This window comes from Lissotriton helveticus, chromosome 3_1 (genome assembly GCF_964261635.1).
Source record: "Lissotriton helveticus chromosome 3_1, aLisHel1.1, whole genome shotgun sequence".
NCBI lineage: Eukaryota > Metazoa > Chordata > Amphibia > Caudata > Salamandridae > Lissotriton > Lissotriton helveticus.
In genome coordinates, this window is record NC_136061.1 from 1,556,676,026 (window position 1) to 1,556,693,034 (window position 17,009).

Consider the following 17,009-nt stretch of genomic DNA (forward strand, 5'->3'; position numbering starts at 1 on the left):
CCAAACTTGGATGAAAACGGTTACTTTGCTGAAAACAAGAGAATACACACCTACTACAACGACTACAACACAGCATACTAAAAATCAAGTAAGTGAAGTCCCATTTCATTTATCATACAAACCTGTCGATAACTAGCTAAACTCCCTAAACTAAAAAGATGGTCTTTTTATTTGTTTAAATATAACTACAACATCCTATCAACTACTACCACAAGATAATAATTAAATGAATTTATGAACTGCCTTATCCATGTGTACTTAGAAAGCTTTAAAATAAATGTAAAAAGTCACAAAGTAAACTTGCTAAAGACTTGATATTTTATTACCTACTAATAGATCCTAATACAATCAATAACACAATTTAACTTTCTTTTACAGATTATAGAAAATTCATCTACCAATCTACAACTAAACTAACATCTTCTACTACATTAAGTAAGTATACCCACTGTGTCTATTAATAATCAGAAAGTAAAAACAAACAACTATAAAACTAAATCATTTTTTTGTATTATTCTTTACCACAACTACAGAACATTAAAGAGTGAAAATCTACATATAAGAACAGAAAACATATAATTAGCAGGAAAACAACATTGGAAGTAAGTTTTTGCAGTTTTTCCTTTTAACGTACACATCTCAAGAAATGTTTATCACTTTTACTAAAAAAAATATATATGTCTTCACAGATCTACCTTAGACATGGCAACAGGAGCTACTTTTATTACTTCTCAAAAAGGGAAAATTATGCTGAGCTACATGGGTTACACCTACACCCAAGAAAGAATCAAAGGGAATAAAACTTATTGGAAATGTAGTAAATATTACTCAACTGCATGCTATGGTAGAGCACAGACTGTTGATAACAATGTTGTAAATGTACATGAGCATAACCACCCACCCAATGTAACAGAAGTCGAAGTAAGAGAAGCACTAGAGACATTGAGAGAAGCAAGTACAGGCTCACAAGAAACAAGCACCACTATTTTGAAAAATGTTTTAAGCAAGGTGCCAGAACATGTCACAGGACAGTTACCTTCAATACCCAACTTGAAAAGATTAATAGCAAAAACAAAACGAGCTTCTGATCCAACTCCACCAGCACCTAAAACTTTTCAAGACATTATAATTTATCCTGAATATACTATTACACACAATGAAGATAAATTCTTAATGTATGATAACCACAGTCATGATAAAAGAATTTTACTTTTTGCAACAAATAGCAATTTGCAAAAACTAAAATCGTGTGAAACCTGGATGATGGACGGAACTTTTAAAGTATGTCCCAAACCTTTCTATCAACTTTACACCATCCATGGTGAGTACCAAGAAACAAATATCCCTTTAATTTATACACTGCTGCCAAATAAAACAAATGCTAGCTATGTAGAAATTTTAACAACTATCAAAGAATTTACTGATAATTACTATCCACAAAGAATAATAATAGACTTTGAAATAGCCATGATTCAAGCTATACTTAAAATATATCCTCACACATCAATACAAGGGTGTTATTATCACTACAACCAAAGTATATGGAGGCACTTACAAAAATCTACTTTAAGCATTGAATATTCAACAAACAGTAACTTTGCTTATCAGATTAAAAAGTTAATAGCATTGGCATTTGTACCAACAACAGAAGTTGCTAACTATTACAATTTACTACTTGACAGCCCTTTCTACCGCACCAATGAGACAAAATTAACTCCCTTCTTAGACTATTTTGAAGATACCTGGGTGGGAAGATTACATCGTTCGGGCCACCGCAGACAACCTAAATTCCAAATTCCATGGTGGAATGTGTATGCTAGTACTATGGCACAGAAAGCCAAAACCAACAACACGGTCGAAGGATGGCATAATGCCTTCCAAGCCACAATAGGAAGAACACAACCCACACTTCATAAACTAATCCAAAGCATCAAAAAAGAGCAAAGCTACCAAGAACTAAGAATAGAGCAATCTCTATCTAAAATCGGCCCTAAACTAAGTAAACAAACATTAAATATGTACGAATACCTACAGCAAAAAGTCAGAATGTACCCAAGTATTGAAGGTATTGAATACTTAGAACTAATAGCAAAATCTATCCTTTAACAAGCAACACATAAAAACATTTCAAACAATAAATAAAACAAACCTTTTTATTTAATGTAGTTACATTATGTCATGTAAAAATAAATGTAATCTATTATTACAAGACATAATAAAACGACATTAAACAAAATTGCACAATATAGCTCAATCCACCCCAATCTAAAATATAATAATAACTTAAGTGTTGTGCAGCTGTAGAATGTGTTCCAAAAAGATGGTTTCAAGACGAATAGAAAATAAATAAATCCACATGGTTTAAAAAAATCCCCACAAAATGGAAAAAAACAACTGTTTTATAAGGGTCCCACTTAGCAATCCTCTCGGGAACGGAACCATAAAAAACGAGAAAAATAATGACGATAAAAACGCTCCAAAACCCCGAAAAATCAAGAAATGTAGTTAAACATTTAGCTGTATTTAACCAAAATTACGCAATAAAATCCCTCAGCTCACCAAAACGAACACCTGTAAATAAATACAAACAAAACTCACCCACAATAAATACGAAAGCCACTAAGCCTAAACATAACATATAAAACATAGGAAAACACCTAAATTAATTCATTTACACAATACATAAACCTTAATTTCATAATAAATATCTTACAAAGTACGTTATCAATAAAGACCTTAAATAACACGTATTTTTCACATAAACTGTAAAGTACAACACATACCATAACTTACACAATACAACTAGCTCTATAATGTCTTAAAATGTAGTTAAAAATATTGTAAAATAAACTTACATTCACCAACACGAAGCAGCTCCCAACCGCGAGGTTCCGTTTTCTGAATTGACCCAAACAACGATGTAGATAGACAAAAAAGTGAAGTTCAAAAATTAAAATGGCAGCACAATAAAAACTAAAATAGGACTAAATCCCCATAATTTAAACAAAAATAGAGATGAATAGCATTATTTTTTCCATGTATTGTAATTAATGTATTATTGTTCGTAAAGAACCTTTTGATTAATGTAAAATATACAATAATATTTTTAATATAATTATATATTAAATAATTATAGTATATTAAAAATATGTTTTTGATTGTTAATTTTGTTTTATATGTATAACACTGAACACAATTTTATGTACATACTGTAGAAAAATACAATTACATGTAAATTAATTAACATATTAAATTTTTATTTAAAAAATTAAAATTTAATATAGTAATTAATGTAATATAACAATGTATATATGATAAAAATTGCAATGTAGAATGTAAACAAATATTTGAAAAATGTGTATTAAAAAATATGAAAATGTTTGCATCAACAACTGAAAAGTATGAATAAAAAAAGTGTCCAAAACTATATTACCATTGTACTTAATAAATGTTGACACTTGTGATATATATGTAAAAATGTACAAAAGAATCATATTTGTTTATTATTAAAAAAAATATAGCAAAATTATATATCATAATAATTGTAAAATATAAAAAAAAAAATTTAATTTCTTTATTTTTAAAATATAAAATATAAAACATAACACATAGAAAATACTTAACAGTAAGCTAAAATAAATCACAATTTTAACTCCAATCCTACATAAGTCAGGTAAAGTGCTGGACAGGAAACAATAATATTTGTGATATTATAACACATAAACATCACTATATATATTAATAACCACTCTTATCTATTATACTACAAAATAGACTATTAAATTATAATCACACAATATTTTATTTTGAACATAACAATACCAAAATTTTTAACCAAAAATTAAAATTTCAAAAATCTAAATTTTTTAACAATTTTAAAAAAGTTTTAAAATTCTTAAAAATGTAACCCAAACTTTGTATATTTGTATTTTGACTCATTCTTAGCATATATTATAACAAATACACAAACATTAAATATTACACACTTGACTTAAAATAATATAATTTAAAAAATAAATGTAAAATTTCAAATTTGAAATAAAACATTTTAAATTTCAAATTTCAATTTAGAAATTTAAATATTGAAATTTCTAATTTCGTATTATTTATAGAATTTTTTTTATTAAACACTATATAAAAAATATAACACTTAATTACCAAATTATTATATAATACATTCAATTTCAAATAAATTAAATAAATTTTCGTATTTCAATTTATAATTTATTTTAATTTAATTTAAATTTTATTAAACATATTTTAATATACTACCCACCCTTATCCCCTATATCACCAACAACCCGCTACTAAATCTTTAAAAAAAACAATTCAATCAATAATTCAGTAATTTAAATTAAATTTAAAATTTCGCCATTGAAAAAAAAAATTTATTTACATTTTTCTAATTTTTTACCATTATATACATATTATTTACACTACTTTTTTAAATTACTACCCACCCTTATCCCCTATAATACCAATAACCCGCTCCTAAAATATTTACTAATATTAAAAAAAAAATACATTTTTATCCCTATAATAATAAAAATAAACATTTAATTAATAATATTTAAACATAAAACAAATCTTTCTACACTTATATTACACATTCAATTATTTTGTCGATATTATATTCAACGATATTTCTCTAAACGATATTCTATTCAACGATATTTTATTTTGACGATATTTTTGTCATTCTACAAAAACGATATTTACAACAACGATATTTACTTCAACGATATTTTTTACAGTCGATATTCTTACCTCGATATTTATGCTAGTCGATATTTTCCCGTCGATATTCCTGCTTTATACCGGCCCTGCTTACAGTGAAAGGCTGTGATTCAGTTCCTACAGCTATCAACGCTAAAGTTTAACCTACTGCCCGTGCATTATGTGAATGTGTAGGGCCTGCTTTCTCTTCATTTGACCCTGAAGGCCAACACTGCTCCTTAGCTTAAACGAGGCCCTTCGTGAATTCGGCCCTGTGTTGGTATCTGATATGTCCAAAGTATGAGATCACAAATCACCCAGAGTTTCAAACTCAGAGGGCTTCACCGTCCCAATCATGTGGTTTACAGTGCGGGAGTAAAGTTTACAGTACGGGAATAAAGTTTACAGGCCCATTCGCCTTGAACTGTGTCAATCAACATAGAAAATAGAATCAGGAAACTCAAGCTACTGAGACGATTTTTGCAACACGGCTACACTATACTGATTGAACTGTGGCTCTAGGAAAAGAGACTTAAAGGTGTGCAATGTTAGGCCTGGGTGAAAATTCCGTTACATCGACCCAATCTTGCGAATTTGCTGGAATTTAATTCTATATTTGTTAAGCAAAATTCCTGAAACTATGCTGTTACGCCAGGTGGCACTGTGTTTGTGGCAAACTTTTAGTGCCGGAGCACGGGAACAATAAGATTAATCAGAACGCCAACAGTTGCAGTTTAGGGCACTAGTGTTGATTGTGCTATTTTGAACCATGTGAGGATGCATTTTACAGTAAAGTATTAGAGCTAAATGCTGGATTTGCATTTCATGCAATTTTGCATATATATTTTTTTGAAATTCCGCGTAATTATGCAAAAGCAGATTCCAGGATTACCGCACACTCCTGGGGGCATCTCTGCACCTTCTGGACTGTACAGACCAAGGACAGAAGTGAGGTGCGTAGGGAATATACTCTAAGCAAGGCAAGAAGCAGGAGTATGCAGTTGCATAAATACAAGTACTGTTGTAAAGCAACAAAGTCTCAACATGGTTGCTGTCAACAATGAATGCAAATGAAAGGTCTCTAGAGTCAAAACAAAAAAAACGAACAACATGAAATGACACAAAACCAGGTTACAACAGGGAAAACTAAGGCAACTTTCGAAGACAAAATTTAAGAGAGCTCCGTTATTGGTCTAGTGGTGAATAGAGGAACTGAAAGCAGTTGATATTTTTTTGGAAGCCTTAAAAACAAACATTTGCAATGCAATAGGACTCGCATTTACGTGAGACCTATTGCATAGCAAAAGGGAGTGTGCGCGGGCGGGAAGGCATGAACAACAGGAGTGCTCATGCAACACGAAGTAAAGGGTCCAGTAGCCATGGAAGGATACAAATGATGACATGGCGGTCATAAGGAGGGACTAACAGCCTATAAACCAATCGGAAGGCAGCATTTAGAAAGGGCAAACACACAAGCCAATGAAAAAGTAGGCGGGGAGGGGGCGTGGCTTCTCCTCGTACTCTACTACCACATATCAACCCCAGAGCAGCGTTTGCGTGCTGGCTCAGGGCTCCACCTTAAAAAGGAAAAGAACTCTTACAAGTCTGATTGCTCCTGGCAAGAGGCAGCTAGGTGTTCTTCCCCTTTTCTTTATTAACAGGCATGGCCAAGGAAGGTTATGTACTGACAAACCGGCACTCAAGAAGAAAAGGGTGATGTTAACTGTAGGATCTATTTAAAGCTGTGATTTTTTTAAATCTAAATCTTGTTGGTTCCAATGTACATTTCTGTGTTCTTAACTCACCTTGGAGCATCTAGAAATGGTTTGTAGGCAATAACCGCCCACTCTTCTTTTTTTGCAGAATATCTCGGTTCTCTTGGCGTTTCAGTGACAGTATCCAAATCTACCAAGTAATGGCATTTGCTGAGGTCGACCTGAATGAAAAAGAGAACAATCTTTTTTTTTTAAAAAAAAAGCTAATTTTAAAAGAAACAATCAATGAGCAATGGTAGCAAAAATTCCCTGTCGAGTTACACAAAACTTTCAGCAATTAAGGCCATCTGTATGATGCCCACTGCAAACTGGAAGGAAGAGAGAGAGGTAAAACGAAAGCGAATGAGATAGTGGAGAGTATAAAAGAGGGGGAAGGAAACAGAAATAAAGAAAATTATAAATAGAAAGTCAAATGAAACTGAAGTTGACACTTGTGAATTGGTGTACATAACTCAAAAACTTCCAAAAGGTTATACATTTGGTTCAAAATTTCTCTAAGACATGACTTCATACCAGTACCAATTTTCCTCTGAGAACACCTAGCTCATAAGAAGTGCATCTTACTGAGAAACGGGCGCCAAGTGGAGTACATATTTCTTCAATGTGTAGGAAGCATTGCTACATGATAATTTGAATTCTGGTTTCATTAATTTGTCATCAATCCTTGCCCATAAAATATGTCAACTGTACATAAAAATGTTGCACATCTGACATTCAAAGTCGTTTTAAATACAGAGCAAAACCGAAACGCTAAATTTGTATCCCAAAATGATGTGCGCTCTTTAACTTCAAACTTTTAAGCCCTAACCTTCAGGATGATCACTGCTTCCCGCGGTGCACAGAGGCTACACAAGGCTTTCAAAAGAAAATTCTTGTTTCATTTTACTAACCAATGACTTCAAATTTATAAAAATTGATGACACTGACACAGCCTGACGTCCTGTTAGAATATGCAAAGTGTCAGGTTTACTAGAGGCAGAGGTAACTCCCAAAGGGGTTCAGAGCTCCCTAGAGAATGTTTTATCTTTTTCTGTCAAGTTTTAAATGAAGTAGATTATGACAGACCAGATTAGACAGGATGCAGCAAGCAGACGCAGCAAGTAAGCATTTCCAGCCTCCAGGGGTCAGGCAGTGCTTCCCCAGGAGCAGGTCCGAGAAAATTGCCAGTGATGCTTTGAGCTTCAAGTCCGACCCTGCTGCTCACACACACACCCCGCACTCAAAGAACCAGAGTTTGCTGTTGTGCTTTCTCCTACTTCGTGCCTAAAGGCCTGAACGATGTCGCCCTACACATTAGATCTGCCTCCTCAGTACCTGAGCTATGCAAGAAACTGAAAACTTGGCTCTTCGCCTGCACATGGTCGAGTCACAACCAACACAACCCCGACTTTCTGAGCATCAGAGTATCTCTGAGGTAAACTACACACTTCACGAATACCCTTAACATATCATAACACACAGTTTGCCTTAGTATCATTGTTGTGGTGTTGTTCATAAGTCTCTGTCTCGGACGTCTCCAGTTTCATACTCAGTCTCTGTTCTTTTCCATCTACTCTCCTTTCTTTCACCGATCTATCTTTCTCACCTTTATATCCATATTCTCACACATTCTTAATTCTCTTTCACTACTATCTACCTTGTCCCTAGCTCTCTTCAATCGCTTATCTCAATCCCTTCTCTCGGTCATCCTCCCTCCCACCTTCTCCTTCTCACTTCCTATCAGAAACCGGCCATGTGGAAGATTAACCTGGGTGAGCGGTGTGTAATACTCCCACAAAATATTAGCTAGTCCTGTTTCCTCAGTACCCACAAAACCTCGGTTTTGACATTCTAGGAAAGAATGCTGCAAGAGCTCAGCTCTGCCGGTGAACCTGCTCTATGTCTGCACAGGGCCTCAGCACTGTCTGCAATGGAGCTCAGCTGCATACTTGAATGAGCTCAGCTCTGTCTGCCCACGGCTGCAGAGCTATGTATGCAGGAACTCTGCTCCAGCTCAAACAAAGAAATGACTTCTGGGCCAGCGTCTCTACACTATCTGTGCACGGGTTCCGAACTATGTATTCAGGGACTGGTCTGCATCTGCGCTGGAGCTCAGCTCTATCTGCAGAGGAGTGAGTTCCTCTCTACAAGATGATGAGGTATGTTTGTGGCAGAGCTCCACTGTTTCTGTATGACTGAGAATCTACTTTTCTCTGTGCAAGAACTTGTTTATGTCTTCCAAGTGTTCAGCCTATCATCTATCACCAAGCTTTGGCAGGAGAAGCTCCAGGTAACCGAAATGCCATTCTGATGTGTCTCTTCAGTCTATTAGATGTCTGTCCACCAAACACTAAGGGTAAGAGGCATGCAGGGAGCCCTTGGGAGTTGGAATGTGAGTAGTCAGAACCCAGCAGGCCTCAGCTGTGCTTAGGAGGAACACTTTGTGTGGCTTACTTGTTCTCAGTTCTGTCGGCTCCGCATCTGCACACTTTCTTGTTTTCTTTCTGCCCAGTTCCCTCTCATATGTCTCCTTCAGCATTAGAGGTTAATGTCACTTTCGTGCTTGCTTTTCAGTTCCACCAGGCAACCTTTCCTCTTGCCTGCTGTGTCTCTACCTGCACTCCATCCGCATTTCCAGGCCTCATTCAATATTGCAGTAGTAGTCCATCTTCTGGCTTCCAGCGGTTCCTATAGCCTCATTGTCTCTGGTTGTATTGTAGCGTAACATTTATATTACATTTAATACCCTATGTGGGGTGCTGAAGCGCCTGCCTACATTGGTAGCATGCTACACCATGTAGGGTGTGTGTTGTAAGGGTGTTATCTGTTTCGATTCTATGTGGGAAGTGATTCCATGTCTGCGTGACGACCACTGAGGTGTGGGACGCATCACTTAGCAGTGTGATGCGTGAAACAGTGTGAGAGATAGACGAGCAGTTTATGGTTTAGTAAGCGAGCAGGTCCCTTTATGGTATTTCTTAGCATCACAGTCCACTAAGCTGTTTACCCCACAGGGTTATCCATTCTGAGTTTTTTATTTATGTTCAGAGTCCTGACAAGACTAGGTTGGAGGTGATCAGAAGTTCTGATGGGATGGACGTCCTTTCAATCATCCTTATATGAATTAGGACCTGCAGCGGTGGACTAAATTAGAGGTCTCTGGAGGCCAGCGATTTGTGGCAGATCTCTTCAATTATTCCTTGCCGGTTCAAATGATGATGGGTGGTTTGTTGCAGTGGACTGTTAAAGTACTGGAGGACAGACATGACCTGTAGCAGTTCTGTCTTAGGTGAGTGTAACAAGGCCAAGCAGAAGGGCATTATTATGCAGCCCGTTAGAACTACAACCAGCTGCACAGCCACTGATTGAAGTGGAGTGAGGGCCAGGTGGGTTATGTATGAATTTACATTTGTGTAACACTCAGGCTAGTTATGGGTCAGACTTTTTATAACTTACCTGGACTTTGGAAGTTATAAGAAGGTTTGGCAGCATGAGGAGAGTAAGCTGGTTGAGCTGTTGCATAACTGTGGACTGTACTTGGAGTAGCGCTGTTTGTTCCAGGTTGTAACTTAATTTAATTTTAAATTTTTTTTTTTTTTAATTTTAATTTCTTATATCGCGCAGGAATCAATCCCATAAGGGTATCTCCGCGCTTTGCTCACCAAGACAATAGCAGATATTTTGCGATGATTAGTGGAGTTGGAATGCTTCCCGGAAGAGGAGAGTTTTTAGTGACTTTCTAAAAGACAGGTGGTTGGTGGTCATTCTTAACTCAATGGGAAGCTTGTTCCACAGAGCGGGGCCGACTGAAGAAAATGCTCGGTCTCCTTGTCTGGATTTTTTTGTTACTGGGGGTTTCAGAAGGGCTTGATTGCTTGACCGAAGTGACCGGCTAGGTTGGTACAGCTCCAGTGATTGAGAAAGATATTTAGGACTGTCTCCATATAAGCACTTGTGAACCGTGCAACACATTTTAAAGCTGATTCGTTGCCGTATAGGGAGCCAATGCAGCTCCTCCAACAGGGGCTTAGAGGGAGTCCTGACCGGTGCGCTCATAACCAATCTAGCTGCCGTATTCTGGACTACCTGCAAGTGGCCCACTGCATCAGCGTTAGCAAGTGTCAGCAGGCCGTTGCAGTAGTCCAGGCGGCTAGTAACCAGGGCCTGTACTAGTGTCTTTCTGTAGGTATCGGGGAGATACGGGAAGACTCGTCTTAAGAGGCCAATGGTGTGAAAGCACAATCCTGCAATATGATTGGTGTGCTCCTTAAGGGTCGGTTTTTGGTCAATTTTTACCCCTAGGTTTTTGACATGTGGCTTTGATGTTGGAACTGGACCTAGATCCAGCGGCCACCAGTCAGGGGACCACAGAAGACTTGCTTTGCAGAAGAGCATAATCTCTGTTTTTGCAACGTTACATTGGAGGCAGTTTACGGCCATCCAGTGTGACACTGCCCTCATACCCTCAGCGAAATTTTCCTTGACTTTGGGGCCAAGGGAGCTGAAAGGGTAGAGGAGCTGGGTGTCATCAGCGTAGGAGACCGGTGTGAACCATACTTCCGTACAATCTCAGCAAGGGTTATGAGATGGTGTGATTATCTTTAAACAGCCATGTTTTCACTTCTCTTCCGAACTGTAATTACTCCTTGATACTTCAAATCTTGGCTTCTAATGAGTTCAAGAGTTTGGTGGCTTGTAATGAGAAAGTCATGCTTTCTGCAGATTTTGTGTAGTAAGGCAGTACGATGAACTATAGTGCAAGCTTGAAGCTCAGAGTCCGATTTTGTTGCTATGGCTTGAATTTAATTTGTAGGTATAGGGGTCCTTTTCTATGGGAGGCTCTATGGAAGATATGACATGCCCATACCATTGCTTGTTTGACTACAGGCAGCGCTTAATTTGAGCCGGTGCTTTCCGGTGCTCAGCACCAGCACCTAATCCTCCGCACCGGGCCCATACCACAAGTTAAGGACACACTCATTTGGAGTCCATGTGATTCTCCCCAGAATCACAGGATTTTGAGCCATGTCGAGACTCGAACCCGGTTCCCCAGCTTCGAAATCGGCAGTTCTAGCCATTAGGCCAAGTCCTCTCCAGAATGATAAGTGTCGGGCTCTGGCCAGGAGGCAGTTTGCACCAGCACATTTCTCTTGTTAGTGCTGCCTCATGAGGAGAGCCCCGGCACTTTTAATTTTACAAATTAACCACTGACAACAGGTAGCCATTAGAGTGCTTCCAGAACTGGGGTCATGCATACCCTGGGGCCGAGGTAGAGGAGACTTGAGGCAGCATTTTGGATTAGTTCACTTAAGTCTGCTGAGGAAGCCACTCAGCTTTCTTTCCCCATGCAGAGCACTATCCGATGTAACTGACTGTTTCACTGTACTTTCTGTGTATGCTTCAACGTATCTGATTTCACACACTCCCAATTCAAAGGCAAGGAACTCGCTGTAGATATGGCCCCATAGACGATACAGCTTTGTTTCTTTCTGCCTTCCTTGCCCTTTCTCCTTCTATATGTTAATTGCATAGGTGGGGAAGGGAGATATGAGGGAGGAGGTGGACTGATGCGCAACTCAGTCAGGCATTGTGATACTGACACAAAGGACTCCTTTTTCTCGACCATGTGGTCCAAAATGTATATTAAGATACTACTGGAGAGGCTGTGTGTCTCAGTTCATCACATTGCGAATAACACTGTACTCTAATTGTTCTAGTTATCTGCAGGCAACATCTATTACCCCTTTGGAGAGGTAGGAGTGAGTGATCTTTTCTGAAAACTTAACTCTAAAATGATTTTCTTTCAGTTCCACCTGCTATGAGGCTTCCTTCCAAAATAGCCAAGCATGTGCCAAATTCCAATTTTAAGTATTACCCACAAAGGCTATAAAAGCACATGGCTTACCTTCTTTCTAGATTCCTTGGAAACCTGCATCAGAACCAAGACCCTGATGTAGTATTTCTACATGCAAACCAGTGATGTGCAATTTGCACACCGACTAGTTTATGAATGGGAATGCAATTGCTATGCAACTTATGCACTAAGAGGTGGCATAGCAAATTGTACATTCACAGGGGGTAATAAAACAACTTGTCTAATTAATGTTAGTTAGGCAGGTCACAGTTTGACTCATTGAGAATGACTGTAAATACTAGGTTGGGTGACTGCAAGGAACAACAGAACTCCATCCCTGAACTTGCATTCCCAAACGGGAAAATCAGCCCATGTACAATAAAGAGACAGATTAAAGCCTTAGAGACCGCCACAGTGGTCTCTACCGGCCATTAAAGGTCCGCTCCAGCATTCAGCGAGGGCCTTTAACAAGGGAGCCGGCCTTTAACGGCGGTAGAGCCCGCTATGGGGGGCATTATGGCTATTTGAACATTCCGCCCCTGGATGGCAGAATGTTCTAATTTGTACAACAAAGGCCTCAGGGACCCAGAGGTGGTTGAAATCCCTTCGGGCTCCTTGAGGCCTTTGTTAAACATTGGAATGCTGATGCTCCGTACTTCTACCAGCCATTAGAAGCCCGGAGCACTCCATTGTTTTCAATGGAGCGCTCAACATTCCAATGTTCTTAATATTAAAAAAGTTACCTATTTGGGAAGACACATTATATCTGTGGGATCAAATAGCACCTGGCCCACACTTTGTACACCATATGTCTCATTTGTGGGAACTCTCTGGATTGACTACTTCCTTGCATAAATCACAATTCTTCGCCATATGAGAAATGGCGAACCTAACACTTAACATACCTCCTGATGTGGGATGGACTGACACAAAGAGTCTAGTAGGCATTCAGATCAAACGATGAGGTGAAGGTGGTTTGGAATTAATACAGGAAGTATAATGGAAAGACTTTGAGAATATGCATCGTTTAAGGTGAGATTACCTTCCTACGTTTATTACCTTCTTACGTTTTGGAGAGATTTTCATTGACGAAAATGATAATTTAACCATACGTTAACAGCTGTAGTTTCATGTAATAGATAAAGGATTGGACAGCATTATGATGATTCCAAACTCTGCTAAGTGACTGTTCATACCCTGAACTTCAAGAACTGTACAGCTGCAAGTCTACTCAGCACCCACAGGTACTTTTTACTATTGCTAAATACAAACATTGAGCCAGGGGAACAACCGAAGAGTATTATCCCAAGTAAGGAAGTGATTTTAAGGGTAGTGATTGATTTTGAGGTTCCCTTAATAGTAAATGGAGAGGCTTGAGGATAGTTTTTTTAGGGGGTTGTAGAATTGTTTTTCAATTCCCTTTCCTGTGTCTTCGTTCAAAATGACACTTTTTAACAATAGTGTTGCAAGTGTCTAGTGAGAATATGCAATTATTAAGAACATTTTCTTATCCTAAGCAAGGGGTCTTTTAATGAATTTATAAAGACAATGCGAATTATTGCATAACAATAGTCCTCAAGTTTAAATTGTAAAAAATAAACATGGAGGGAACAATCGAAAAGCCATTTTGAAATGTTTTTAGGATGGAAAAGCAACTCCTAAAAATCTAATTTCAACAAGGCAACTGAAGGCATGTTTTAATAGGTTTAAATGGCTCAACATATCTATGGGGGAACTGAGGAAGCTGCCCTGTAATATTAAAATATCTTTAAAAGGGTAACCCAATTCTTTAGAGAACTTAAGGCATTTGGATCTGTAAGGGTATTTATTGAGTGCACTGCACAACCACATTATCTTCATGGCGCTGAAACCACTTTGACCAAGAATGTATTACTACCACCAGTTATGATTATTGTAGAAAAAGCCAAGTCTTGAGTGGTTTTTTGAAGAGTGTAAGTGAAGACTGAGAACGGAGAGTAGAATTAAAGAGCTTACCGGCAGCAAGAGCTGTCACCAGGCCTGGTCTTGCGAGTAACTGGGATCTGGAGACGGTTAATTGATCTAAATGTACACAATATGTGAGAGCAACTGAACTTAGAGATGAGAAATGGTAGAGAAGCGGAATAGATCACTTTATGGACGTAGAGAGAGATTAAAACAGATTTTTCCTACAGGGAACAATTGAGGACAGTGTCCTGCAATGTGAAATATCTTTATACGGGCAATCTAAGTCTTTTGGGAAATGAAAACATGTAAAAATGCATTAAAAAGTTGATCGGGTACAGCTGCTTCTGAATGGGCCTCAACCTTGCAACGGGCTGGTAGGGGTCATGGGTGCTCAAATACTAAGAGAAACTGGCAATTCTTGTCTGGTGCTTCTTAAACCTGCCTGGTTATTACTTCACCCACCTTCATAGCACAGTAGAAGCCACAATGGTTGATACAATGACATGTTGTTAAACCTGAGTTCCAGCTGTGGGCTGCTTTTTTGGGCAGCCTGGCGCTGATTTGGGCGGTAACTGTGCTGTTTGGATGCAGCCAGCAGCCAAGTGGGTGCCTGAGAGGTCTTTCGGCGGCAGATGGGCCTCTATTACCTCCCTTTTACCAAGGGCAGAGGTGAAACTCCCTTTCTCTCACTGGGGAGGCCCATTAGTGTATGTAGATTGAGCAGGGTAGGGGGCCTGAGCTCAAGTGGCCTCAGATGTATTCAGGTGTAGTTCACCAGTGTGAACTAAACTGTGCCTTTTAAGTGAATTTATCAAAACTTGCCTCTGTCAGAGACCTCCCCCCTTCTTTTCATAAAACTTCCCCGAAGCAGTGTTTTGCGGACAGGCAATCAGCAGATGTGGGCCACTTTATTTATTTAGCATGCCCGGGCCTATTTTTGATCCCAATCCAACCCTGACTCTCCCCCAAGCAATGTCAGACAGTGATGCCCCTAAGTCCTCCTCCAGTCGCTGTTGCAGGCGTGTCAGGTTCTCTTTCAACAAAGCTCTGTACAGTAACATGACCGGCCTATTTCGGCCTGTAATTAGGAACAGATTTAGTAAGCATTCATTTTCCGGAGGCTCTGCAGTGCCACATCCCCTCCACTCCCAGACCCTACGCAACACAGCCCAGTGGGGTGGAAAGTGCCCCAGTAGAAGGGCATACATTTCCTGCAGCTCCTAAAAGGGTAGACCTTGTCCCCAACAAAAAAATCCCCCATAACAATGAGTCCTGACTTCACTCATCGGTTTAGTCCCGTTAACCCTCCAGGTCTCTGCCAGCACCCACTAACCTTCAATGGCAGTTCACTTGTGTACAGTGTTCTACTGCGTGTCCTCTGTAGTGCCTTAGCCCAGACATAGCAGGTCTTCTTCAATTGCACAAACCCATCTCGTTCCATGGAGGAAGGTATAGGTTTTAGTAAAATGCTGACCAGAAGATCTTTAGAAGGTAGTCCCTGTTCTCGTTGGCCCACCCTGTCCCCCAGTGTGGACCTCCACCGAGACACCCATTTGCACTGCCAAATAATTAAGTTTGAGATCCGATGACACTAGTCCACCATCTGGTGGAATGGTTGGCACTCTACCGGTGGCAGTATTGATAGTTAGGGAAATGGTGGCATTGACAGTTGTGTGGTGTTCATGATGGTATTGTAGTAGACTTGAGTTGATACTCGTAGTGGTTTTGATGTCTGTGATATTGGTGGTAAGGTTAGTGGTGTCTTTGTTGGTGACAGTGGCATTGCTGATAGTTATACTGGTGGTGGCAGCAATAATTGTGTTATTATTGGTGTTATTGATAATGGTGTTATTGGGGGTGTGGTGGTGTTGGTGGTGGTGATATTAGTAGTGGTGTAGCGGTATTGGGATGTTGTTGGTAATTGTGGTGGTAATAATTTTGCTGGAGATATTGAGATAGTGACATTGGTGGTGGTATTGGTATTCCAGTGGTGGTATTGTTACTGGTATAAGGGGCAATATTAGTAACGGTATTGGTGATGCTGCTTGTACTGGTGGCATGATATTGGTGGTGGCATAAGTGTTACTGCTGATGTCTTGTGATGACGTTGTTGTGGTATTGGTGGTGCTGTAGCAGGTCTTACTGATGATAGTGATATTGGTGATACTTGAAGTATTAGTGGTTATATGACATTGGATGTGTTGGAAGTGATATGGGTGGAGGTGGTGGTACTGGTGTTATTTGAGTGGGGATTTAAATTGAGATGGAGTCATTTGCCATATTGTTGGCGGAGTCTGGTGACTGTGGCGCTTTGGTGTGGTTTGGATGTGTATTTACTAATATTGAGGAGGTAGCCTGTCACTGAGTTGGTGGTATTGGTGCTTTTGGTAATGGTGGTGGCCCTTGTCATGTTGTTCTTGGTGGTAATGATGCTGGTGATATTATTGGTTTAGCATTGGTGGGGGGACTATTGGTGTAGTGTAGTGTTGGTAGTAGAACGGTGGTATCATTTGTGTTATTTGTGGCAGTGCTGTGATGTTTGTAGTGAGGTGATGGTGGGATTGGTGATGTTGGTTTCGGTGGTGAAGTGGTACTGATGTTATGGTGGAGCTAGTGCTGATGGTATTGGCTTTCGGGATATTGCAGGTATGAGTGGTGGTACTGGCTGTACCTGGTGGTTGTGACATTGGTGTTATTGATGGTGGTATTGGAGGTGGGAATGGTGGTATTGTAGCTAT

The 17,009-nt window shown here is 39.0% G+C and overlaps 1 protein-coding gene across 1 annotated transcript in view; it reads right to left on the reverse strand.

The window, feature by feature from the left end:
• The window catches only part of ALG9 (ALG9 alpha-1,2-mannosyltransferase), a 682,403-nt gene that overhangs the window by 271,259 nt on the left and 394,135 nt on the right, over positions 1–17,009 (reverse strand). Inside the window, exon 14 of the mRNA XM_078682312.1 lies at positions 6,522–6,652. Coding sequence (XP_078538438.1) covers positions 6,522–6,652 — 131 coding nt within the window. The remainder of the gene's footprint in view (positions 1–6,521; positions 6,653–17,009) is intronic.